This window comes from Amia ocellicauda, chromosome 23 (genome assembly GCF_036373705.1).
Source record: "Amia ocellicauda isolate fAmiCal2 chromosome 23, fAmiCal2.hap1, whole genome shotgun sequence".
NCBI classification, from domain to species: Eukaryota; Metazoa; Chordata; class Actinopteri; order Amiiformes; family Amiidae; genus Amia; species Amia ocellicauda.
Window position 1 is genome coordinate 16,462,321 of NC_089872.1, and position 27,852 is coordinate 16,490,172.

A 27,852-nucleotide genomic window follows, 5' to 3' on the forward strand; every position below is an offset into this window, starting at 1 on the left:
CGGGTCAGGACTGTTTTGGCGGCAAAAGGGGGACCTACACAACATTAGGCAGGTGGTCATAATGTTATGGCTGATCTGTATTTGTAGTGCTTATAGCAGTAACTACCAGTAATAGGAGTCAAGAAGTGAGAGTCCATGAAAATCCAGTATTGTGTGAAATCCAAGGTCATGGTTTGGCAGCACAGAGAAATTCAGTCCTTACTCGCTGGTTAGAAAACTGTATTATTAGAGCTGGAGTCTCCCTTTGCAGAGGGTATAAATTAAAACCCTCTTTAGTGCAATAACAACATATGAACACAATCAAATATATATTGAAATGTAGAGACTTAAAAGTGCAGGAAAATCATCCATAATATGGATCTCATGATACAGTATAGGAGCATACAGTAGTTAATACTGTAATATTGGCTTCATTATGATCACTTTTCCCCACAAATCCACTTCTGAACAACTGCACAATGAAGGAGCATTGCTTAACAGATGCCAGAGATAGTACAGTTTCAGCAACGGGTTGAAAATAACCTGTCAGAAGAGGATTTCATGGTCAACGCAGTGTACTCTGTGGTCATCCTTCTTCCCACACATCGCTCAATATAAATATAATAAGCATATATGACATAAATACCAACACCCGTCCACATCTTTTAACTTAGGATCCAGGTAAGAGGAATGTTATAGAACTGTGGTGTTGTATGTGTGTGTGTGTGTGTGTGTGTTTATATTCTGACCAAACCTTTTGTATTAATTATAAACTTGTAAGAAAGGGTTTAATTTGAATCACTTTCAGTAATCTGACAGTTCATCTTAAAGTCTATACATGCATAACAATAATAGATTCAACACTTACCTGGGCTTGCAATTAAATTATTCCTTAAATTTGTAATCTAGTAACAATGGCAAAACATGATATAATGTTTAATAATCAGTCTTCTATTAATCAACAGATGATTGACAAACAATCCTAATACAACTTCAATACCATTAATACTCAGCTTCCCTTTTACGGAGTCGTGCTTTTATGGATTCATTAATGATGCATGTCAAAGACCAGAACCATCAAAACATTTCTAATTTGAACTGAAAATTCATCATTCAACATAAATATATACATGTATAGAGAGACATCTGTGAACAACAGTTGAGCCTTGCAAAGACAGAAATGAGGACAAGAACGGACACAGTGCATGCTGGGAAATGGATAAATGTGGTGAGGTGGCATGGGCTGAGCACAGACTAAACTTCAAGCTACAACTGTACATAAACAGGCATTTTTGGAAGATAGAAACAGTTATAAAGTACACTGTTTTGTCAATCTGTTCCCTTTGTTCCCTTTCTCATATGAATTTCATTTACATTTTCTTTTTATATAATTGTATTTCTTTTTTTTTTCTCCAGTATGAATGATTTATGTTGCCTACTATTGTGGAACAGAAACCACTCTAAATTAGTAGTTTTAAAAGGTGGAATAACGTACGTCTCTGACGGATTAAAAATAGGATATGAAATTCAATTCAACAGATGACCAAATACAGAGAGAAAAAGTATTACTCAATTTAATCAAATGAGTAGACAGAACACATTCAGGGACAAAGTGCAGACAGGCCAGAATCTCTCTTGAACCAACTGAAATGCCAATGGATAAATTTAACCTCTGTAATCCTAGGGAGATGATTATGTACTTACAGTGAGAATACAAAAATGTTCATTTTCAGACAGTTTGTAAAGTATAGAAGAGTGCCACACAACCTTCACACCATGATGGTTAGTAAAAATGAATTGGAGTATGTACAACATATCTGTCAGTGCCATGTATTACTCAATCTTGCTACGAAATTTAAGTAGATTTAAATATCAGATGTAGTTACCTCATACAAGTCTGGAAAAAACATGAAAGGCAACTGGTAGATTTACTGCAAAAATGAAGAGCGTTTTGGTTTTCAATTGATTTTATTGTATCAGTGGTTAAAGGTCATAAAAATCTGTAGGCTCCAAGTCTTGCCTATTTGAGATTGTAGATTTTTTTTTGTGCAGTAAAATAATTTTACAAAATAAATCAACATTAGAAACCAATTTTGCCTTAGAATACAATTAAAAACAAAGTTAACATTTTATTTAAGAAGTACTGTACCATATAAACAATATTCTCTGATTTTCGTTGACATTGCAGAAGTGCACCTATGCTTCAGACAACTGCATTTTTAATCACAAACTGGCTAATAAAAAAATATTTCAATGTGTTAAAAAGCGTGGCTCATTTTTGTGCAACCTGAACAGATCCATGTGAATCTTTCCCACATCTAGCGTGTTTTAAAAAGTGTAAATGTGTATTTAAAAATGCAGATGTCTAATTTCAGGCAGTACAAAGCCAAGCAATGATACGCTGTAGAGCACGATGCAGTTCCATATGAAGACAAAAGGAAACTTATAACCAAATAAAAACGAAATAAAACAAGTACCAAGATAAAGTTTAAAAAATCCGGCATCTATTAAGAAACCTGCTATACAAAATTTTAAAAATGTACACCATCTGAGCTGCCAAAAAAATATAAAATTATCATTTTCCACATAAAACTATACAATTATTCCTCATCAGTAGGTCCAAAAATACCTGGGCATAATTTATCCCAAATATGTAAGAAGATATATTCACCATGTTTTAAAAATAATAAAAAAAAAATATTTATATATATTTTTTACAACTATGATACTCTAAACGTACAGTAGTGCACCTACCGATATTTCTGAAAAGCACTAGTTAAAATTAGAAAAACTGTGCAGATTATTGCTGCAAAAACTGGTTGGAAAACAAGGCACGTTGCCCCAGCTAGCAGCGCCAGATACCATTGTAGATTAGGAGATGAAGTTAGGTACTGGATAAAAAGGGCTGGGCAGGATCCGAGGAGAAGGAGACAACAGTCAGGGGAGACACAGGAGGTAAATGTTTCTGAGGTAAAGTTTTACACGGAAGTGGTCACTCTGTCAATAGCTTTATTGACCTCGTTTTTGTTGGAATCCAGTCCTTTAGCGGCATTCATGTCGTTCCGTAAATTCTCCGCCGCTTTCTTCATGGTCTTCAGCTCCCCGGGGTGGGGGGTGGCTCGCCGCAGTAACGTTCCCTGGGGAAACACGACGGCAATGCTGAGTCTCACGTTCGACGTCTACATTTCATGCAATTTCTGTTCCGTACAACACACCCGAATTCTAAAATGGCGTGTGAGCAAAATCACGTAAAAAAAAGTTTATCGGACACCAATACAAAACGGTTTACCTTCAAATAAACCTTTTCTGTGACTTCTGGCCTAGTTTCTACGGCAGCTTTGCTAGATAATAGCATGAAGTGAAGGGATGATAGATGTGTGGGTTACACAAATGTCTGTGGACAATTTTACTGATGAAGAACGCTATATTGAACTACAAATCCCATGGGAGTGTCTTGGATAAGTCACAGTGAATGTCACAGTAATTATCAGCAGGATTTTCTTATTCCCCCCTTCCTCATCCAGGTCAGCTTGCTGTCCTGGCCTCTCCCCCTCTCCCTCCCTCTCCCTCTCCCTCTCCCTCTCTCGTGGGCGTACCTGTTCATCATCTTCATCATCCTTCTCCTCCTCCAGGAAGCGGATGGCACTGATTCGGTTCATCGCACGGTCGTTCCACGCTTCGTCCGACACCTCAGTGACCAGGCTCTCCACCGCACCGCAGCGGGCAAGGTTATCTGTGTGTTTAATAGAGAAAAGAAAAACAGAACCTCTCAGTATCAGGATTTGAACACCATACTGGGAATATACATCAGTACTCTCGTAACAAGTGAGAACAAAACAGAATTCCTCTGTGGATGTCTAGAACAGTTTTAACAAATGAAGAGGCAATTCACTAAATAATATTGCTTTATTCCTTTTCATTTCAGAGCTGCAGCTCACAGGGAAAAAATTTAAATAAAATCGTAGCACGTGCATTTCTTTCCCCTGAAATGAGGTCTGGTGGTAAGGAATACAGGCTGGGTGCTAGCAGATCATAGTTTCAAATCCCAGCTTAGCCTTACTACAAGACAACCCGCCCCCTTCTCCTCCCCTGCCCAGTCACTTGACCTCCTTAGTTTGTACATCTTCGACCTGACCACTAATAATAATGTACATGCAGAAAAAGGAAAATGATATGCTGTATAAAGTGGTGGGATATTTTATTAAAGGAAAATCCTTACAAACCGACAACATATTGAGTGAAAATAAATAAATAAATAAATAAATAAATAAAATATAAATAAAATGTATAGACACACACTACAAATAATTACAAAATAAATGGGAAACCACATTTGATCAGGTATGGATTGAAGAACATTTTGCCACAATGATGCCGATCACCTCTCCTTCACAGCAGGCTATTAATGGCCGGCAGCCAGATAATGCTAAGCCTCTTTAGCTCTTCAATCTGCTTCACGGTTGTAACATCAACAGTTGTATCGACGCTCACAACTGCCCTGTGCAGCAGTGTAATCACAATCTAGTCAGTGTAGATGACTTCAGAAATAAACCACAAGCTGTGCAAGGACATACAGAGCTAGCAATCAATAAATCAGTCCGCTAACAAATAAAAGAGACCTTAAAAGGCTATTAATAACACACGATATTGCAAACCATGGGAATTTAATTCACTCTGTCTGGAAACTGTTGCACATTTGTTTTCCTTCTTTGAAGGCCAGAGATTTATTACGCCCAACTATGACGGGTTACTAATCATGGATGGTCCTTTTAAAACACAATACTCACAGCTCTCTCTTAAGTACTTGTGCGGTTAGATCCATTACATCTTACAGATTCATTGATCAAGGACAAGCATGCAATTACAATTTTATTTATCAATGTAAAGAAGGTTTGTGAAGAGGTTTATTTTGCTGGCATGAAATTGTCAAACAGGTGGGTTTATTCTCCTTCCTCAGCAGATATCTGAACAGCTTTTTGTAACTTTTAAATTTCAATATAGGACTACAGAATTTAAAACAGAAACCTGAAACAAAGTGTGATTAATATACATCACACAACACCTACATGCAAAGGTAAACCCACAGCTCAGAAGATGAACTGGGTCTCGTACCTTGGGTTTCCGGTTCTAAAGGCTGTTGAGGAAGAAGCACGCAGGTCAGCACTTTCTCCCCGCTCTCCGGGTCTACATCGGTCTGGAAGGTGAGCAGGGGCTGCGACTGGTTCTCCGACAGCCAGAGCGCCTTCAGCTTCAGAGCCGTCAATGACATCGGTAGATACATCAATCTGTCATCGAAACAGAAGTTACATCAATAAAATATGAATGATGGACTTATATGGACCAGGAACTGGGTTCCTCCTCACTAATCAAAGATACAACATACAGTATACCAGTTTAGCCAGACTGCTTTAACAACGTGATCTTGAATTTACTTCCCTGCCAAGAGCTTTGGAAATGCAAAGCAGGTCCAGCTAAAACGCTCAACTTCGTTAGATTTACAGGTGAGAAGTCAGGGTGGGAGGGAGAATCGGAGCCCATTTTAAACGGACATTTAATAATATAATATAATATAATATATATATATTTTTTTTTATTTTTTATTTTTTTTTAAATATATTATAGGATAGAATCTTAAGATGTTAGGAAACATGCAAAAGTTGAACAATGCCAGTATCTGTGTGCATTTAATTACAATCATTGCAAAATGGACTTTGATAATTCTGCCCCTGGATTTTTCAGATGCATTGTTGCCAAGTATTGATATACACGGTCTACCTGTTAGTAAGAAAAATACAAGACAATACATCTTTCTGTCCAAGTCACAGAAACCAGTCAGGTTTTATTAGAATGTATTTTTAGGATGTGCATGCCATTTTGGGTTTTTTTGCAGCCTACAGCAACAGGACACCTATTTTCACACAGGGGAGTAAATGTACTTGATAAAGCTTACCTGTTGCCAGACACATCAAAGACGTGCAACTCTTTGGCCTGGGAAATCTCTGCAGGAATCCGTGATAATCGGTTTTCTCTTACACAGAAGACATTAAGGCTATGACAGCCTCCAATCTGAATACAGATAGCAAGAAAAAAATACAAAAATTAGTAAACACACTAGGGGGAATAAACATTACACAAAATCTATTTACCAAAATGCACACTATTTCAGCTCAGAAAAGTTAAAAAAAAATAAAGAAAGAAAAATAAAAAAAGGCAATTTTATAAAGAACACAATTAAATAAAAATCATATATATTCGAATATAAAATCATAAAAGATACTAATAAAAAAAATATATCTTCATATTGACGAAGGGGGGGGGGGGGGGATTGGCAAAGCAAAACAGATTTAGTCCAACTGTCGTTGAGGACTGTTTCCCCTCACTTTAGATCAGATCAATAACATCTCCATCTGAGCATCAGATTGAAAACAAATGCGCATCTAAAATTAGAACCAATTAAGCCCGTTAAACTGGCAACCTGTTGGTGTGCCTAATATGCACATTGTAAGCTGCAGTAAGCTGCGTCAAGATTTGCAAAGGGAAGTATCAGTAGTGAAGTCTCAAATTAAAAAGATACACATAAGCTTGTGAAGGGGTGTCTTTAGGAAAGAGACGAAACAGACGTTGCTTTATGGAGTGGATCTCCAAATAAGTGTTTTTCAAACCCAATCAAAGGACCACAACACTGTGGGGCCATCTCCAACTACACACACTTTTAACCTGGGAAAAGTGTTAAAATGTTGTAGTTAAATTAATCATTAAATCAATTAACCAATTAAGAGCTTAGGTGAACAACCAGAAAACCCCTCTGACTCCTGAGGATCTGGTTTAAACAATGTTGCCCCTAATGTCATCTGACAAAACTAGTCCAGCCCGATCTGTTGGTACAATGCGAACCCTGGGGTTACAAAACAGTACACAAATATTGGACGGTACTAGGTATGTACTGCATTAAGATTCAAATGAAAAAAATATATATAAATGTGAGCACGTTTTATGTTAAACTGCATTTTGTTTGCGTTTAATTATTTCTCATTTGAAGTAATGGTATGTTACACATGATGGTAACCAAACCAGAAAAAAATCAAGCTTGGAAAATTAAGGTTTGGACCACAATCCGAGTTCCTTCACTGAGTGCATTACAGATGCATCCAGTTACATGTATTGAATTGACCTACATTGCTTTTGTCATCATTGCATCAAAGATTTATAAATAATTTTAGAATATTAAACTGCATTTTTAAAAACAAAGAATTTTTGGAACATGTAACCAAAAACGAGAAAAAGCTTTAATCCCCAGAATCAAACTAAATATTTTATTTTTCACTAAGTACTGGGCCAAATAATAGAAAGGCTACACTAATAAATTAAAGTCTCAATTACTTAATAAAATTCTATTAATTCCTCAAAGTGTCAATACCTTGTCAAAGGACATATGCCACCCCAAAGCCAGAGAAACAGGCAAAAATAAATATCTGTATGTATTAGCAATGCTACAGAAACAAAAAAGCAGTCGAGAGATTAAGACAAGGGACATGCTAAACAATAGTGCCAGGAAATGTTTGTACATTTCAATTAAAAGAAGCACTAGCTATAAAAAAATCTTTAAATTGTGTAACATTTTGAATTCAATTTCAGAAATGAAGGTTGTCTTTGTTATTGCAGGTGAAACTATCCCCTTTCATTTGACATACTGCAGCATTGTGTACCCATGGCAAATGGGACATTCACTTTGGGTTTTTACTATAGTTTTCCTGCTCTCAAGCTCTGACAGCTTGGCTTTGAGTGTGTACAGTCCTGAACTGAAATTTCTGGTTCTTGAAATATTTTTTTTTTAAAAGCACTGTGCCCTCACTGGGCTTGCTTCCCATAAATCCAAACAACATACCATGCCATTAATGAGACCCCTTCCCCAATTTTAAATCATGCTACAGGCATAGACAGAAGCAAACACACAAAATGAAGTGTAACACCGATTTAAAAGTGCAGCAACGTAAAAGATGGCAGGAAGGCATTTATAATCAATGTGCTTATGGACTATGGTTATCTGGAATGACAGCAGCGCATGATTGCACTGAATAGCTTCTCTCGGCACACAGAAACCAGATTTGTCCGTTAGCAGCCAAGCAGATTAGCTCACAAGTCCCATTAAAACCAGAAGGATAACAGACCCAGTAAACACATCTGCATGCACATAATGGTACACGTGAAAGCAAACAAAACATTTCAACTTACTCACAAGGCTACAAGTGTCAATATGTTCCAAGCAGCAAATAGTCAAAAGCAAAAGAAGAAGTAATCATGGTTTCTCGTCGACTTTAAAAATATTGACATATACATTTACTCTATGCTACCAAAAGCCTGGGGAGACCATTGTCCTGTGCGCTGACAAGACAGACACACACACACACACACACACACACACACACACACACACCTTACTCTTATGCACAAGCATCATCAAGTCTTCTTACATTCATAAAATGCTAGATTCCAGGACAATAGGTCATACACAATAGTAAACACAGACTATAACTGTTGTTAGCACAGGGAAGTGATGTAAAAGTCTGAAACTGACCAGTTAGCCAGTATTTGGAATGGCGAGAAGTTTGAATTAAAATAGGTAAAACAATGAGGTGGTTAATAAAGAGCAAGGAAGCCTCGGCTGGGTTTGCAAAATCGGTTGGGACACGGTGAGGTTAGGAGAATGGCTGGTCACTATTGCCCAAAATCAGATGTTGCTGTGTTAATGCTGAACCCTGCCATTGTTACAATCAAACCTGCATTCACGTTTCTGCCTGCACTACGTTTTCATTATAAACTAGGCTTGAAGCTCAGCTGAAACCCACTTGGAAAGATGCATAGTTAAAAAAACAGCCACTACCAAGAATACAGCGGTTTTGTGCTCTAGTGGGTGAATTGTGTTATTCAATTATACCTCATTGTGCATGAATTGTTAATTGTGCAGATGAATCATAGGATCACAACCTCAGGCCTATGGCTCCATACTCACGCAAATGGGTTTCCTTAATTGTGCCATATCAAGGCTCTTTTGTTTGCCACCCCCATCTGTCACCGTTGATTATTTAAACATAATTATTAAACATACTAGACTGCAGACCTTGATATGTGTTCGGACTCTCTCTCTCTCTCTCTCTCTCTCTCTCTCTCTCTCTCTCTCTCTCTCTCTCTCTCTCTCTCTCTCTCTCTCTCTCTCTCTCTCTCTCTCTCTCTCTCTCTCTCTCTCTCTCTCTCTCTCTCTCTCACCATATCAAGCAAGATTTGAAGTTGTTTATGTGCATGAGAATAAAGATTAGTTCAGTTTTGATTAACAGAGGCACAAAATGCTTCAGTTCTTTTTTCAGAGCCTCAAGCCTTTTATATATGATCTCATAAATAGTTACTCATCTCTCTTAAAAACCAAACAAACCATTTGAATACTTCAAAGCCTTTCACAGAGAAACACACAAGCAGGCACAAAACGATTGCTTGCTGAGCAGTTGATGGAAGGCTATGGGAAGATTTTGCTCACATCAATCCAGTAATGTCCTGCTCCTTGTAGCAAAAATATCAGTGCCACACCATGCCAAATGCTGAGTTTATTCGGAAAAAGTCAACTTCAAATCACTTGTTTGAGGCTTTCCTTCATTCAGGCCTCCAAACAGAAGATCAATAAATACCATTCACAATTTCACCACAAAGCTGAATTAGGAAGATGCACTTCGTGTGAGTGTTTACATTATTTTCAAAACAAAATCAATGTACTGTACCTTCTCAAAAAATCTTGATTTTTCTAAACAAACAAACATACAATGAGTGTACGAGTGTCACAATATCTGCGACGCCATGACTGCAGCAAATACAAATTCGTCACGTTTAGTACATGCTCGCTGGAATTAAAACTGTACCTTCATCATTAGTTCTCATTGTACCTCTGACTGAATACATCAACCCACTCTGTTCCACGTAATTATCTTATTCGAGTATCATTAAAATCCGTGGCAAACACGCTCATACCAACTCATAGAGCCAAGTGAAGCTTCACCACTGCTTTCACATTATTTTTCCAGCGGAGATTTAAAGGTTATTCAATCACATACATTTGGAGGCTTACAAAAACAGATAAATGCTACATTGTGTAGAAGTATTTCAAAGTGTCAAAGGTTTTCTATGCACTCAGGGACAATTCATAAGATATATGCTTATAAGATATGGAAAATTAAGCATAACTATACAGTGCAAAACTCTGATAAATAGTACAAAAAAAACATCAAACGCATACCTCTTTTGGTAAAGATATTAGTCGGTTTCGGTCACAATTGAAATTTGAGAGTTTCTTAAGTTTTCCAATGCTTCTGGGCAAATTCTGCGGGGGGCAGAAACAAAACAAAAAAACATGAGGTTCAACTTTAAATATTTTGACTATTTCAAGCTCACAATCTTCTTAAAGGACAAACAATTCAATTAGAACATGTTTGGGGCCTGAATTACCTAGAGCTGTTAGCTAACCTTTTCTAGAACAAAGCTTTAGATAATGGAAGACAAACAGCAGTGAATTTAACCTCATTCTTGGAAATTCCCCACCAGACCGTGCCGAGGGCATGAAAGCAGCCTTCAGACAGGGAGCTGCAGTAAGTCTCAGTGCAGTCGTGAGTAGATATCTATTCATCTTCTAAACTACAGTTCTTACAGAGTTCAGTGATTGTAAAGATGACCACTCATCTACTGTGAAGTATTTTCTGCCCAAAAGATTTACTTACAAGTAGCTGATTTTCTGTGAGAACAAGTTCGGTGAGTTTTTCACAGTTGCCAATACTTTCGGGCAACTGTGTCAGGCGGTTCTGATCCACCTTCAGGATTGAGAGATGCTTTAGTTTCCCTGTAGGTTGGGTAAAAAAAAAAAAAAAGTATTAATAAAACAGATATTAATAACTGATTTTCTAAACAAAATAGCATACTAAATACTAAAAGTATCAACAAAAACGCTACCTTCCCTCCACTTCAGTCATGGAGGTATAAACAGCACACATACCTATCCCATCGGGCAAGACATCGATGAGATTCTGGGACGCGAGGAGGTCCGTCAGTGAGAAGAGCCCCCCTATCTCCTCGGGCAGTCTCTCCAGTTTGTTCTCCGACACATCGAGACAGAGCAGGTTCTTCATGCTCCCAATCTCCTGGTTTGATTAATAAAACAGGAGGCTCGTGTTCAGACTTGTAATGGAGACATTTCCTGCTTAGGACTGTGGGATCCGCACTCAACTAGAACGACTGGTTAAAGAGGGGAATCAGCTCAGTGCCCGGACGTTAGAGGTGCAGAACTTGGAATACATTGGGAGTGGACCGTTTTCTATAGTTGATACATTTTAGCCATTAAATGGTGAGTTAATGAACTGCTCACACATTAAGATGTCTCCTTGGCCTACAGACTGTCTGTGCCATTTGCTAATCTTGGTATTGGTTACTTTGCATTTGTATTATGACTATCTTTCTGGAGAGAAATGAAAAAGGGTGCTTTGAATCAAGATAGCAGTGTTATTCCACCGGGTGTTCATGGCATAAAATTCAGCATGAATATATAAACCTGTCTCTAAAGAATCTCTCTGAATCAGGCCACCTATTAAGGCAGTGTGTGGGCATGACTAAATCAAATTGCAGGTTTATTTAAAGCTGACAGCTTTCATAGACAATGAATACTACCCATTAGTAGATAAGTGACAGCTGGGAATATTACAGGGTGACAATGTCATATCCTAAACAAAAAAAAATCTCTATGCATCACTAAAAACATTTAAATGTGATGTACAAGTTTTATGGCCGTTATATTTCATGGATTTTGACGTATAGAGGGGCCATGGGTAACAGAACACTTTCAGAAGAATAATTGTGTTGCTTTAGGCACCAAGGAGAGTGGAACAAACAGAGACCTTCTGAAATTTCTATCTTTTTCAACCTTTTTAAAGCATTTGTCTGCATTCAATGCTAAAAAGAAAAGTTATCTACAACAAATTAAACAGATTTTCATATTAGCATATTAATAATAATGTATCCACATAAAATTATACTTGACTTTCGATTAGGACACCAGCTCTGAACATTTGATTTCTAAATTAAAATTATCTTTCTGTGCTCAGGGGCATTGCATTTAAAACACAAAGATGTACAACATCACAACGCTTACTGCAGGCAATTCTGATAACTGGTTTCCATCTAGCCAGAGGTCCTTCAAGCTGAGAAGGCAGCCAATTGTTTCTGGCTAAAGAGAGGAAGAAAAGAAAATATTTTTTTTGTATAAAGAAACAAAGAAAGAGCTTCACTACTCTGATGGGAAACCTCTGAGGCAACCTTGAAGGCCGCCTCTTGCCAAATTCCCCACCCCCCCACTTATGAATAAGGGTTACAAATCCCACAGGAGTATTAAACCGTGACATCATCCGTTCCGATTTTTAAAGTAGCGGTTTGGAAACACCTGTTGAATGTTTCTTTAGTCTGGAGGAACCCTTATGAATCCAGGTAATGATTGACTACGCCTGTAATTTGCTACACTTAAGTCGTCCAAAATAGGTTTCCTTTCAAGTACGTTTGGAATGTATTTTTAAAACTAAACTCTAACCATGTACAGTCATTCCCCACGTTTCAGACTCAAATTACCAGGAGCAAAAACTGGGTCACTGGCAAAAGGAAAAGTAACACCATCACAAAGACCTGTATAAACCGCTTTTCCCTCTTCTAACAAATATCAACAGAATGCAGGTATACTCTAAAACTGTCAGGATAATATCATACTTAACTGCCCAAATCCCTATACACTATCTTTAAAAACATTTTATTTGTACCTTCAATTTGAATGGCAGTACATTTAAGACACTTACCAAACTATACAATTCATTATTTCCTAGGTCAAGTTCTTCCAGTCTGCTTAGTTGACACAATGATCTATGAATAAATAGAGAGGATAGATATTTATATGCACGCCCACACAAACATACACACACCCTGAAATATATAAAAGGGTATCTATAAAAAACAACATCAAAAAATAAAAGATTATCCGTTTCACACAGATGGGTGGTAGGATGCCAGAGCAAACAAAGACTCAACAAATAAAATTGGGAGAACAGGAGTATTTGTGGAATGGAATTAAAAAGGCATTTTCTCTAGGATGTAAAAAATAAAGACCTACATCTCTAATGAGGTCTCACACAACATCAAGCTTATAACATACTCACTCTGGTAAATATGTCAGGAGATTTTCTCTTAGCTCCAGCGACATCAGATTAGAAAGGCTGAAAAGGAAACATATTTGCAAGAAAATAATGTTGTTGTTTTCTGTTACATCGAACAAAACAATACAATAAAATCTGGGGGGCGAACCTATGTATCAGAGCAGTTCTAACATGGTACATGGTGAATTACTTTGTATTACGTAAATTTGAATTTGTAATGTTTACTTTGTACTGAACTGTATTATTGCACTTTGTATTGCGCTTATTTTGTAAGTCGGCCTGGATAAGGGCATCTGCCAAGAAATCAAAATAATAATAATAATAATAATAATAATAATAATAATAATGGTGCACCACATTCACAACCATCTTACACAATACTCCATTTTTGGAAGACTTCCACACCTTTGACCCTGATTTAAACGACTTCTTAAGATATTCCATGAGAAACTGTCGGAAAGGAAACGCAAATCTCGCAGAAACGGTTGAGTATCCTATTTGGACTCATTCCAGGGGAAAGCTGTACCACTGCCAAACACATAACACCTATTATATAATGAACATAAATATCAGTTATACTGAAAGGTCTCCCGTCAGTTGAAACAAGAAAAACGAGTTTACAATATGACCAGAGATAACTACAGCTCTCTGTAGGAACTAACATTTGCTTATTTATTGCAAACACTCATCATACCTACTGGCTTTATAGCATAATTCAGATCTAATTTCATTAATAAAGTCATATAAATCAGTCGTATTTTTCGTAAGTGGTGCTTTTGGTTTTACTGCTGTAAACGGAGGAACATTTCAAATTCCCAAGACCAATTCCTGTGCTTTAATGATAACTATTAAAGATTAAATGTGGGTGGGGTCTTGGTTGGGTCGGATGACAGGAAACTAGGACAGCCTCCAAAAACCTGGGCCTTATTCATCCCCCCCAGCCTATACCCTTTCCTCTTTCCGACAAAAGCATTAAAATGGAGATTTCACATCAAGCTACAAAGAAGCATTTCAAAGGATTAATTGAAGTGGTGTGATAAAACTCAGAGTAATGAGGTTTAAGGCTATAAATAACAGCCCTTTCTCTAGGATGACAGAGTCCCCCACTCCAGCAACGTCAGCAAATGCACTTGGCCTGTTGCAGTGGGCTGGGAGGATTCCCCCAAGCACGTACCATGCTCTTCTGTGCTTTCAAAACTCAAAGCGGCATTTCAGACAGCTTATTTTCTCTCCCTAAACGCCCCTGTGCAACTGTCAGAAAAGGATTACAGTACCGCTTAACACCAGCCACCGAACTGCCACTGTCATTGTTGTCCCAACTGTTTTTTTGTTTTTTTTAACTTAAGGTCACAATAATGGATATAACAGCATGTCCCATTGCATGACAGAGTTATCGGTGGCTTCACGGCTAGCTAGCTAATCTAACCTTTAGCCCACTCCTTATGAAGACATTCGATTGAGGCTCATCACTCAGAGCTGCTGAATAATTATACCTTGGACTATTTACCAAGACGGTCTGCTTTTGTTCACACTTATAAATCACTTCACAATCTAAAAGCTCTCTCTCTGATCTAATGCATGGAGCACAATGACAGTTGACAAGACATAACCCAACAGAAGACATGTTAACATGCCAAACAACATGCCATCAAGCGACTCATAAGTTAATTCAATTATAGGCTATTCTAATTCCCTTTCAAAAGAGCTATACTATAGTTTTCAAAACAGGAATATGTCTGCAAGCGATTTCGGAGTGAGCAGCACTAAACCTTTGTTAATAATAACATTTTAATTATGGTTTTAAAACATATAAGCTATCATTATCCCTTGGACGTTTCTTTAATAGCACAGGTTGATGTGAAGTTCATGTGGTTGTCCAGAGCAGTAAACTGATTCCCTGTCCTAACCGCGGAGGATGTTGTGGTGAATTGTGGGTCAGGCATCCTCACAGAACCCTCCGCAGTCCGACTGAAATTCCCTCTTTGTCATAAATGAACGTGTGCCTCTTAGCTGGGCCATTACATTTTTTTATTTTTTAAGGCCTTTACTACATCCCCATGGTAACCAACAGATTTACCCAGCTTTAAATATGACTAAATAGAGCACAATGAGTGTAACATTACTCCAAATCTATAATCTGCTTACAAAGAAAAAAAAATCAGTTTCCTAATAGGCCCATCTGTGCTCCGACTGTATGTGTAATCTCAAAGTCTAGTTTCCCTTCAGTGTACGCTTACTATGGCTTGAATACCAGGACCAGCCAGGCTCTTATAAACTCAATGTTACTTGTATCAAAAGGCACATACCAGGAATGAATTATCTACAGCGTCTCCAAATGTGCCGAGCAAGGTCAAAGCAAAATATTATCCACTTCCACAGGATGCCAAAATCTCGTCACAAACTCTGGTGTAAGATTTAAAAATGTATCTATCTATATTTTACAACTTTGGAACAAAGCAGTCCCTGTCTTCTATATCTTAACAGAACGAACAAATACGAAAACATAACTTAAAAAGCAGTACGGCTGAACTGCCATCACAACAATGTGATAGTGTTTTAAAAGCAGTCCCGCTCAGCTGGACTGGAATGACCATACCGTCACATTCCTCCACTTCCAAAAGTCAATTATTTACCCGTGTTGTTGAGATTTCACATGCTATCTAAGTACTGAATTCCCATCTTGACCAAAGCACACTAAAATGTTATCTACCACCGCCTCTTCAGAGAAATCATGTCAACACGCTTCCAAAACAGTAACAGGGACTAATGATTTCTTATTGAGTATTGTAAAAATCACATCCTGGATACCACTCATTAGCACCAATTAGGCTTAATTTAACTGAATACCACTAGTTCTGTCAAACTAAGGATAAAGAAAAAATACAAAATAGTTTTATTTCCATAACTATATAAACTATAAATCTGGTGCAAGTGTACCGTGATGAATAATTTGGGGAAAAGGATTAAAAAGACCAATTTGGGATTCATTTATTTTTTACAGAAAAGTATTTTGAAAATGGTGCAAATAAGTTATTAAAATGTAACTTGATACAGTCAAAAAGTGGTGAAGACAGTTTAGGGTGATTAACAAATCCAATGCTTTATAAAACGATAACTTACTTTCCAATGTTATCAGGAAGGGCTTGCAATGAAATGTCATTGATGGAAAGACAAGTCAAATTTCGCAATTCTGGGAAACTTTCGGGCAGCCTAAAAAATAAACAGACAAAAAGAAAGAGGGGAAGAAATAACACAGGGAAACATTTAACTCAAACCGGTTAGACAAAAACACAAATGAGTCAACAAAATTTTTAAACCTAACCAAGCCTACTCGGCCTGTTGCTTTTCTTTCAGCCTCAGAAGCACCACAGACTATAGCTGCCGTTTCATTCTGCCGATTGACACTCAGTCATTAGCAACGGTCAGCCATGGGAGAGGAGGCCTCTTCAGATCAGAGGATTTCTGCAGTTTTCTCAAGCAGTAATTGCAGTGTGCCAGAAAAACCACAGCACAGCGCTAAAAAAAAAAACATGGAGTGCATTCTTCCCTCAGCCTGTGGAGGTAGCCACATAAACACGCCTCGAGTTATCAAAATGGCTTTCAAAATCATCTCTCGTGAGGTGGAAGAAGGCCTTCCGTACGACTGACTGCTGCTGCGAGCAAATCTGTCGAGGCCGTACTACAGCAGTCTGGCAACACTGCGGTGTCTGATGCTTGCTGGGAGCAGCGAGTTGCAAAGCGACAGGCGTGATACAGGCAGGTACTTAAAGGAAAAGCCATCTGTAATCACATTTCTCGCAGTACAGGGTAAATCTGGTGCCAAAGCATATGGTGTACCTAAGTGTCTTACTTACAGTACAGTGTACAGTACAGGCCTGTCACATTATGTCATGACAGACTACAGCACAATCGACAGCTTGGAGGCTAGCGGTCGGATACAAACGCAAAAACCTCAATGGTTGGCACAAAAATCTAATTCACGTATAGGATGGTACGCATTTCCTTCAAACAAAAGTGTTTTGAGAATCCCATGGCCCACAAAGTTATTCAATAATCACATTTTCGATAGAATCATTGAAAATATGTCCATACATTTTATTCTGAAGCAATACATTAGATATATGGCCATCAGACATTTTTCCTGGTGTGTTGTGATTTTGTATGCATTTATTGCATTTGATTTTTTTTAATTACCCTAAAAATATGCTTGCATTTTCTAATTTACAATCCCTCTAGTACAAATGTGTGTTTGTATTTGACTTTGAAACCACAAAGCACTAAAATAGACACTATATAAGTTACAGTGTTCCTGTGAGTTTGAGATTTGGTCTTAAAACTGCATCACATTAAATGTCAGACCTACACTAAATTACATTTTTAGTCCAATCTAAACAGCCTTGAAATTTGCTTTCATTAACAACCGAGAATTTTACCATATAATTTATTTTACTACTCATGGTTTAAGTGGACTACTTTACCAAAATACTTTAGTTTCCTCAACATAAACAAACAATTAATTACCTTGTTAAGGGATTACCACTAAAATCTGCTACTTGAAGAGCTTTACAATACGAAATGCTTTCAGGAATTTCCATAATATCTGCAAAGGGAACAGAAAATGTAATGTTTAGATGATATTAAATAGAATAGCAGCATTTAAAATATTGTAAATATAAATACATTTGACAAAAATAATGTTTTGTTTGATCATTTACATCACTTTCGTTTATTTTGGAAGATGTACCCACCATAAATTGCAGTGAAATATCACATTGTTTTGCAGTTCTTTATTTTGTATTGCTTTTAATTGTTATAAAAATGAAACACACAAGCATTATTTATGTCCTTTCAAAGTTGTCAGCATTTTCTACACATCCCACATTTTCAATTAGCAGAATTTTTTTTTTTACCTTTTGTCATAGCAATCCTAAATTAGCTCATTCGCCTTCAAACTCACACACCCAGTAAAGCAGCCTCCACCTGCATCACATTTAAGTGATTTACATGATTCCAGGATAAATTCAGCATTTTCTGTAGGTTTGCTCTGCTGGAAAGTGTATATCACTCAACCATGAGCACCAAGGAGCTTTCAAAACAACTCTGGGACAAAGTTGTTGAAAGGCACAGGTCAAAGGCACTGAATATCCCTTGGAGCACGGTTAAGATGATTATTACGAAGTGGAAGATGTTTAGCACCACTAAAACCCTGCCTAGATCAGGCCGTCCCTCCAAAACTGGATGACCGAGTAAGAAAGAGACTGATCAGAGAAGCAACCAAGAGCCCAGTGGCAACTTCGCAAGAGCAACAGGCTTGGTCAAAGACTGGTCAAAATGTGCATGTGACGACAATATCCCAAGCACTCCACAATTTTGCCCTGTATGGTACACCTTGAATCCTGTTTAATGTACACAGGAGTGTCTAAGGAACAAAAATAAAAATATCCTTGAGTGACCCAGTCAGAAGCCAAAAAGTTCAAAGGGGTGGAGACTTTCTATAGGCACTGTACACACATACACTTGCTGTTTACATAGGAGCACAGCTTGTATTTAAGACCATTTGAGATACCACAAATTATAATGACAGTCAGAAAGCATTCACAATTGGTCAAAACTAAGCCATTTAAACTACTATAATTGGCTGATATAATCTACATAATTATCATTCCAGATTTGTTCTACAGAAGTGCTCTGTAATCCCCACATTGCAGGACTTTAACCCCTTCTTAGGCAAAAGCAATCATGTTTAACTTGAATGGTCAACTCATGTTTATTTTATTATGTTTATTTTAAGTTTAGCTTGATAGAAGAGAAGCAGGGTAAATGCTGAAGTTTAAAATGTCTTAAAAAAAGGTTTAATTCAGAACATCCTTTTCCTCAAACGTGTATGCATTTACTGAAAGCCTCAAAAATGCATCTGATCTAAAACGGAAGCGAATACTTCCACTTTTGTTCCACTCTCTTCTCTGCTCAGAACGTTTTCTACTATATTTAACATCGGATGACCTCGTGCTATGTGATCTACTGCAAATTAGGCTTTGAAGTTTTAAGAACAGCCATTGATATTTAAATACACACACTGTATTGTTGTCTTCTTGTCCCTTAATAATCGAGTGCTCTATTCAGGGTTTGAAGTGATGTTGTTCAAATACCTGCATGGACTATTAGGTGTATGCATCCCTACAGATGTGACATTTACCTGACATTTGGATTTCGCTTACCGTTTCTGGACACGTCAAGGTCTACCAGTTGCATGAAGTTGGCAATTTCTGGAGGGAGTCTCTGGATTTCATTGTCACTGAGTCCAAGTTTCCTTAACTTTATAAGCTGAAAAAATGGCTGAAAAGCAAGGGTTGAATCTGTTTAGGAACAATTATCTTTTCATCTGCCTTGCTTTACACACAAGGAAATGATTTGCACACACATGCACTTGAAAAGAGTCTATCCTCTAAGTTCATGCACAGTTCACCTGCAGTTCTTGGATACGATACAAATGCTGTTGCACATCAAAACAATTGCTGTAAATGTATAATGAACTCCGATTCATTCGAGAAAACACATTAATTACACAAAAGGGTAAAAGTTGAGGTTAAAGATACTTTTTATACACGTAAATTGCCTTTTTTAATATAAGCATTTGTTTCCTATGTATATCTTTAGAAGGCTGAAGGAATGCCAACTCAAGAATGCCATTTGCTTTGATGGGCTGAAATTTAAAACGTGAACATCCAAAGCCCTTTCAAGTCCCAGTAAACAAAACAAAAATAGGTAAATTCAGACTAACCAGGTGGCTCCTGGAGTTCGATGAGAACAACATAATGGTCTACAATTTTCTACAACAAAATCTGGAGTCAAAAACATAACAAAAATACAGTACAAATTCAGAAGGATAGGCAAAACAACTGGAAAGCTGGGAAGAACACACTAATTCCAGCAAAACATTATATAATTAACATGACATTATCTCAAATGTCTCTATAAGATCGAGTAGACAGACTCCTAGGACACTAAATTTCACTCTTGAATTTGACAATAACCGAACACAATATGGTGAAGCATGCAGGGTAATAAAACCTCTTGAATGTTGTCAAAATAGCAAAACATGTTTGCTAGTTGCCCAACAACTATTTGCTGCAGGTGCTAATTAAATATGAACCAACTGCGACTAAACCTGCATATAATGGGCAAGTAATGGCTTTTTCAAGTAAATCATTCTGTATTAAATTTCGAACGCACAGCTATAACTTTAGTTCTGTAACTAGAGAAGGAAGCTCCTGCATTGTTTACACTTTCAAAGAACTAGATTAATCCCCTTCCGTGAAACTATTCCCAGTTGTTCCAATTCAATCCAATTCAACAGGAACCAAAATCTGTATTATGAACTTTAAGAAGTTAAAAAATACAGAATGTCAGTGTTAAGTCCATTATGGAAAAGCTGAAGCCGATTAAAGTCAGTGTTCAACAACCTGTAATATTAAGTTTTACGATTCGGCTTATAATGCCATTTATATCAGTGGCCTGGTGGGAAATAAGAGCAGCGACCGACTGTCTTTTGCTGTAATCAGCACTGTGCTGAGCTCCTGACTGCCAAAAAGTTAGGCAATTAATAATGTCCACTGGCCCGTTAAAAATTCTTCCATTTTGCACACCCACTGATATAATCGTCTTTTCATGTCTGTCTGGATGACCTACTTGTCTACTGGTTTTCTTGGCAGTTATGACAAATACCAAAGAACATGTTAGGTAAGGTGCATTCCCCCCTGCCTTCTCAAGATGTCACAGTTAGGAAGGTGATAAACTGCACAGTTACTGCAACCCCACCCACGATTTGTCACGGTGGAGCTAGATAAGATGGTAGTGTCCCAAAAGGTTCAGCTCATGTATGAGGTTTAAATTTCTTCTTCATCTCAGCATCATAACCTGCCCCACAATTTCTTCCATGATCTGCGAGGTCTTCACTTTCATTGCTCATTAGTTTTATAGCACATACTTGATCGAAGTCAGGCCTGTGTTCAAATTGAGGTATTCTTAATTCAGTTACACATTCCCATCAGATAATGCAAAGAAAAACATAAGATTGATAAGTGTAAGATAGTGTAAACAAAAGTGCAAATCATTCATAAAGTAAAACCTGCCTGTAGAAATAAGGGTGATGCACACTGAAGCATTTGAATCACCTTATTAACATTTCTCAAATGAAAAACTCCAGGTGCAGAGTCTTGAAACCACATGCAGAGACTTGATGTAGCTTCAGAGTACTGTAAATCACTGTTGTGTACTGAGGCACAGTAGGGTGAAAAAACTGAAGCTGTACTGGAGGAGCTCATCTATGGCAGTACGGCATGGCAGACGGCCTGATCGGATACCTGCAAGACGAGACCTCTACACATGTATAAGCTCACCTGCACAGAACAACAGTAACTGTAATGGAAGAGAACACATTCTTTTCTTGGACCTCAAAATGAGCAGTATCAGCAGAAGGTTGTGCCAAAGGCCCCATTTATGGAGAAATAAACACTTTAAACGGACTTCCTCTTCGTGAATTATTTTTCCCCACAGACACATCTAACAAAATTCAGACTTAACGGTGTAGAACTTGTGGAAAACCCTCATGAGGATATTGTAATGCTGTAAATTAAAGTGAAAAGTCAGTCTTTTCATTCACAAAATCTAAGCTCTAAGGGGTTAAATACATTTGAACAGTGGTGCTCTAACATTTTTCCATGGAAAACATATAAAGTTTAACTGCTTTTAAAACTTGTCGCCAGGCGCCTATATGGTCTTAAGCACATTTTTTAAAATCACGGTTTTCAGTTCATTGCATACAGAAAGTTAAACTAACCTATTAACACAGCCAGGGTCACCTCTGGATTGATTCAAGTCACTTCAACACCATTTCTGGCACCAGGTGTTTGCAGTGTACAGTCCAATTATTACTTTTATTTATAATTCAGCTAGTCCTGGTCTATAGCTTTGATACCATTCTACCACTAACAAGAAATGTCATGTTTTTTAATCTAGAAAAGGAATTTATATGAATACTGAAATAGTTTCCATACATAGGTCTTCTACAGCAGGTATATAAATATTATGAGGATGTTCTGTACTACAGTTCCTTTGCATTTTGCCAACAGCAGCATTTCAATTGTTCATCAATTATCATCCCTGCCCCCCCCCCCCCCAACAAATGTTCTTTCAAGGATACTTTATTTCATTCCCACAAACATTGGAAACATCAAACAAGGACAGTCTGCACAACACAATGCCAAAGTCTCCATATGGCTGGTTTCCAGGGATACATTTCCCACTGGTGTTAACTCTTCAACTAACACACAGTGGACGATTGATTTAAATAAATACATTAAAAAATCTATGTAAAAATTAAATACAATGTTGAAACCCTGTAAAAAAAATAATGACTTTTTTGGTTTCCAAGTATAAGCTCACAGCAGTACTCTTATATATGAAATGTGAAAGGCCAAGAGAGTTTAAAAAATAATTAGTATAAATGCCAACATCCTAAAACATCCCTGTCACAGCTGGGTCTTTTTGAAGCAATGCTTTTGTGTCTACATGTAGACTAACTTTCAGATAAACTACACTTGATGATCTTCTTACAAAACAGTAATTCTGATATTAAGCATTTTGCAGTTTGCATTTAAAAAGTAAATTGTACCTACAGTAAGGTTCATAAAAAATGTAATACAAAAACAAGACATAAGAAACCATAAATACAATCTATACATCATATGGCACAAACTTGATCTTTGATCAATTATTGAATATCTCTGAATGCCTTTCTCGAGCCTTGTGTCAATATTTGAAAGTTCAGATAAGGTTCAGGACATCAACAGATTTCACACCCCAGTCTGTCCTTCTCTGACAAGAAGATAGAGGCTGCTGTTTGAGTAATCAGCACAAACAGCACTTTACTCTTCAGCAGACAAAAAGGGAACAGATTGCAGTTTAGGTTCGAGTGGCTACCTCATCAGTCAGGCTTGTCTAAGGAAGGTTTCCCATAATGCTTTCTAAAAGAGAAATTAGTGGGTTCCAAAGAATATTACATAGCACACTGCCAAATGTTGCCATAACTTTTTCGATAACATGTCAGTAATTATTATTTTTTACGTTAATTAAACTTGTAAGTCCAGTGCACCACTGCTGATGATGTATATACTTATGAAGGATGTCCTCTGTCCTGCTGTGAAGACCTCAAAAGGTTCTTCTTGTTGTAATTAGATCTTCCATTTTGCACCTCAAGATTTAACTACATTTTGCTGAATGTGACATTATTTTGAGTAAAAAAATAAGCACTCGTTATTACTGTCACCGACTTTTACACAACTAAAAGAGTGCATTTCCTAATTTGTACCTCTGAACAATTGAGGATGATTCTGCAGCATAAGTGCGGTGATGAAGTGTTGACGTTACAACCCGAGGTGAACGTAGATCTGCGAGAGGCCTCTGAGCACTGTTTTCTTATGAATATTTCATTAAGGACATATTCACTTGATTTCGATATACAAGCTCATTCTAGATATTTAGTAGTAAAAAGATAATATTGAATTTGCAGCAGTCAGCTTTTCAATACGGTTAAGAAAACCAGGATGATTGTTTTGTTTCTCCCCTGATATTTTCTGAAATGCACATTCCTCCGTTAGTAACAGCTGCTATTTTCATTAACCCGAGCCAACAAACCTACTAGACATTTGACAGTCAAAAGGAGTACTAGATCTGAGGCACAACTTGTTCACAAAAGCAGTGGAAACTAGTACAGGACCTCACACACTTTATACATCAGTCAGGGGTGTTAGGTTATCATTTGCTTTTTCCCGGTGAGCCTGGCAACTCAACTCCATAAAAACATTTAACTTCAAAGGAAAGGTCAGCTCAGAGCACGACCAAAGTCACATTATAGGGCCGTCCATTTTAAACCACATTAACGAAAATGCCAATTTATGTGCTCCTAGTCTGCACAGTAGGCTAGTTCTCACATACATTTGTGTGCAATTACAGCAAACAATGACTTGCAAACCTCCGGCCACAGTGTCAGTTACAGTGTATTCACATCTTTAACCTTCCAATAAGTTTAGTCTGCTTTACCCTTCAACATCCCTGCCATCATTAAAAGCACAAGTAGATTTCTAAAACCCATTGAAAAGTACAGCTCTCCCTTTGCTTTCTTTTGTTGTTGACCTTGTCTTTCATTCTCACCCCTTTTCTTCTCCTTCTATACTTGTTTGACTGCCTTACTAAAAGCATTTATTTCACACATTCAGGCTGAAATTCATAATCACTTAACAGGGTCTGCTTCCGCTTAAAATTGGCTTGGTTTGACCCAATTATCCTTCAGTTACACCATTATAGTTTCTCAATGTGCCACACGGTTAGCAATCCGTATGTAGCCTTAGCAGACGTAAACAGCTTTTAAAAATACATTGCTGTTTGGGAAAAGGGCTATTATGCACACACAAAAAATGAGCTGGAACACATCTGCTAAAAACATTAATGTGGTCAACTCCCAATTGTTTTCACCTGGGCACGAACAGGAGTTATGGAAACTCTTTGAACTTGTTTTTGGCATGTGTCCGGTTTATACACGGTTTTATTAAGGTCAGTCTAACATTAAAATATTTGCCAGGTCAGCCATGCTCTTTTGCCAGTTACCCCTCTGGATATGAAATGCAATAGGCCGATCGAAGCCTGAATCAGCTGGTTCTCCACTGCTGAAGAATAAATCCTTGGGTCTACGTGCATCTTTTTTTCTTATAACTCTGCCTGAGAAATAATAAATGAAAAAATATATATACTCTATTTATTCTTTTTCAAAAGCTGATGTACATTGACAAAACTGATAGTGTTACATTATGTTTCTGTCCAAAACCTTTGAACTTCTCATCTGGGGGGGATGTATGTATCATGTTCTCAAAGCCCTGAGAAGAGAAGTAACTGGAGTGTCTGAGACAGCAGATGGGAAAATAATATATAAAGTATTGAATCTGCCCAATTTCAACAAACTACAAACAGAATCACTTAAAAGAAAAAAAATCCCAAAATTTAAACTAAAACAACCATAGAATATTTTGTAGGTGTCATTTCAGCTCAACCAGGATTGTCTCCAGCTACAGCAGACATAAAAATAGTATTTGTAAGTAACCTGTTGCTTATCCAGCTACCGATGACATTCAAGAGACATCTGCAGCAATGACTAATCCTTTACCTGTATTTACAACTGCACTCACAATAGAACTTTTTTATAATTGTTCAAGCACCCAGCGTTAATTAAATCAGCACAGCCTACACCAAAGGCCACTTGCTTTCAATGATCGAAGCAGAAAATGAATTGAAGAGGAGTGGGTGTGCATAGTGGACTTGTCTCCCGAAAAGCAAGTACAGGAGAAATCAAATGGGGAAAAGTGGGAAAGCAGGTTAGGGGGCTAAATACACTTCAGCTCAGACCAGTTATGCATGGAACCATCTTGTAAGAGACCTTTATAAAGTATAATGCATGCAAGCTATGGAAAGTGCACATCGAATATGGGAGAGGATCAAATTCACTACCTGGAAAATACAGATTTGCCCTCGATTGTTGAAGTTATCTCAAGTTTACGTCAGGACTGATAAAAGTCTTCATGCACACTTCCAGGGTAAACAGGTTCAAACAACATCAGCCTGTCAGAGGGCCAGCTTTAACATGCTTTTGAAGTATATGACATGTTTTTTTATTAAAACTATTTGAGAAAAGAAAAAGGCAATCCAATTAAATATTCCACTAAGAGACCCCAACCATCTATATGCAGAGAGAGATGTATTCAATTAGTTCCCAATGTGACATTTTGACACACTTATTTGCTGAGTGTGCCACCTTTGTAATAGTACAGTTTAACATCAACAAAGGCAAACAAACATCCATAAAGACATAAATAAAGCCAAGTATTATGGGAGGAGCTCTTAGTGACATGGACAAACAGAACAACTTAATTCATAAACTGAGTCTCAGTGCAGGACTCACTTCTTTACAGCCGGATACAGTAACTGTGCTGTGCAGTCAAATTAGTTTGCGGATGACTTTGCATATGCACAACACTTACTACACCGCCGAGTGGTTGAGAAAAACTTCATCAATATCGCATTCAAATGTGGGATTACCCTTCACAAAGTTACAGAAATGATTTGCTTATCTTCTAGCATTGCATAATAACATATACAGTCCCCCTTCCCCTGAGTAATGCAGTTGACTGTAACCTGAGTTGGGAATGGCAGAGGTGTAGTGCCAGGACACAGCACTAAGGAGTGCAGGGGCAAATAAAGGGCATTTCAACCACTGATAAACGCATGAATTCAAAAGTCGAGTTGGGGGGGTTGAAAGTTTAAAAACAAGCCGATAACCCGTCCACCCGAGCGATGAATCACAATAAAGCAACCCGTTTCCTTGTTGATGCGTTTCAGTAACTCAAGTCCCGTTCTGGCCGCGCAGACGCCCCGCAGCTCTGCGCAGATGTGCCCAATCCCAGCCCTCCCATTGGTGGAGCCGCGCAGACCTGCGGCCACCGGCGACCCCCCCCCAAAACCGCGACCCTCAAAGCCTTACCTTGGGCAGGTCCCGCAGCTGGTTGGCGTCCAGCAGCAGCTCCTCCAGGCTGCGGCTGTAGCGGTAGATCTCGTCCGGGACGTGCAGCAGCGAGCAGTGCCTCTTATCGACCGCCTCGACGTGACGGCTGCACCGCCACAGGGGGATGCAGTGAAACATCACGGGATGATCCCCACTCCGGTTACCGCACACAAAAAGAAAAGATGTCCGCAATCCAGCCACCGGTTTGAGTCCGATCTCACGGTTTAGTTTCCAGTTCGGCTGAGTTTCAGCAGCACACGGCGAGCCCTGCTCCTGCGGGCTGAATAAAGTGCACACCGACAGGGCAGCCTGCAGTGAAGCCCAGCGGCCCCTCTCTCCTCTCCTGCCCCGCACCGACGCCGCGGGGGGTCGTGCGGTGATCGCTCTCTTGCGGGTCCCGCTCCGGCTCTGCGTGTGTCAGCGGCTTCCCGGGCTGATCTCCTCTCACTCCCGTGTCTGACCCGGAACCCTCACTCCCTTCTTCCCAGCCCGTCCCGACGTCACACGATTCCTGGCTGCTGCTCCTCCCTTTGTTGCACTCTTCCTCTCCCTCCCTCCCTCTTTCTCTCTCTCTCTCTCCCCGTCGTGGGAAGAGGAGGGATAGCAGCAGTTGCACCGGCCCATGCAGTGGCCATCACTTCGTTGTGGTGTGCCTGCCTTGGGACGTCTGTTGAATTTGATTAATGGAAGCTTTTGATAACTTTGCACCCCCTCCAGATATTTAGGGCCAGCAGGTTGTGTGTGTAGGCCATTGTGCAACACCAAGCAATCTGTCCTATGCGCTCCAAAACATTTGGTGCATCTCTAGTGGACTGTAAACACAGCTTTGGAGTGCACTTACATACATGCAAACTTTTATGCAAATACAAAAAATGTAAGTTTGCTTATGTGTAGATAGTCATATTGTACGCTAGTATTGCCAAATTATAAAATATATCAAAATTGGCATGTAGATGCTTGAGAAAGACCTAGGAGTCTACGTGGACTCCTCACTCTCCCCATCCCAGCAATGTGGGGAAGCAATAAAAAAGGCAAACGCAA

General features: G+C 38.4%; 1 protein-coding gene across 1 annotated transcript; it reads right to left on the reverse strand.

Moving 5' to 3' along the window:
• Nucleotides 1-1,537: 1,537 nt before the first annotated feature.
• On the reverse strand, nucleotides 1,538-27,300 carry lrrc1 (leucine rich repeat containing 1). The gene is made up of 14 exons (XM_066696646.1): nucleotides 26,791-27,300; nucleotides 19,421-19,538; nucleotides 17,724-17,802; nucleotides 16,323-16,412; nucleotides 13,206-13,262; nucleotides 12,849-12,912; nucleotides 12,158-12,232; nucleotides 11,009-11,153; nucleotides 10,737-10,855; nucleotides 10,259-10,342; nucleotides 5,930-6,045; nucleotides 5,092-5,264; nucleotides 3,576-3,712; nucleotides 1,538-3,116 (listed from the first exon to the last, which is right to left on the reverse strand). The coding sequence occupies exons 1-14, from the start codon at nucleotides 26,947-26,949 to the stop codon at nucleotides 2,958-2,960; spliced, it is 1,575 nt and encodes a 524-aa protein (XP_066552743.1). The 5' UTR covers nucleotides 26,950-27,300; the 3' UTR covers nucleotides 1,538-2,957.
• Nucleotides 27,301-27,852: the final 552 nt, after the last annotated feature.

Coding starts and splice junctions, on each gene's coding strand:
- lrrc1 (XM_066696646.1), bottom strand. CDS start 26,949: ATGTTTCACTGCATCCCCCTGTGGCGGTGCAGCCGTCACGTCGAGGCG. Junction 12,913..13,205: donor CTCCTGACATATTTACCAGA/GTGAGTATGTTA, acceptor ATTTATTCATAG/ATCATTGTGTCAACTAAGCA. Junction 3,713..5,091: donor TTTAGAACCGGAAACCCAAG/GTACGAGACCCA, acceptor TTAAACACACAG/ATAACCTTGCCCGCTGCGGT.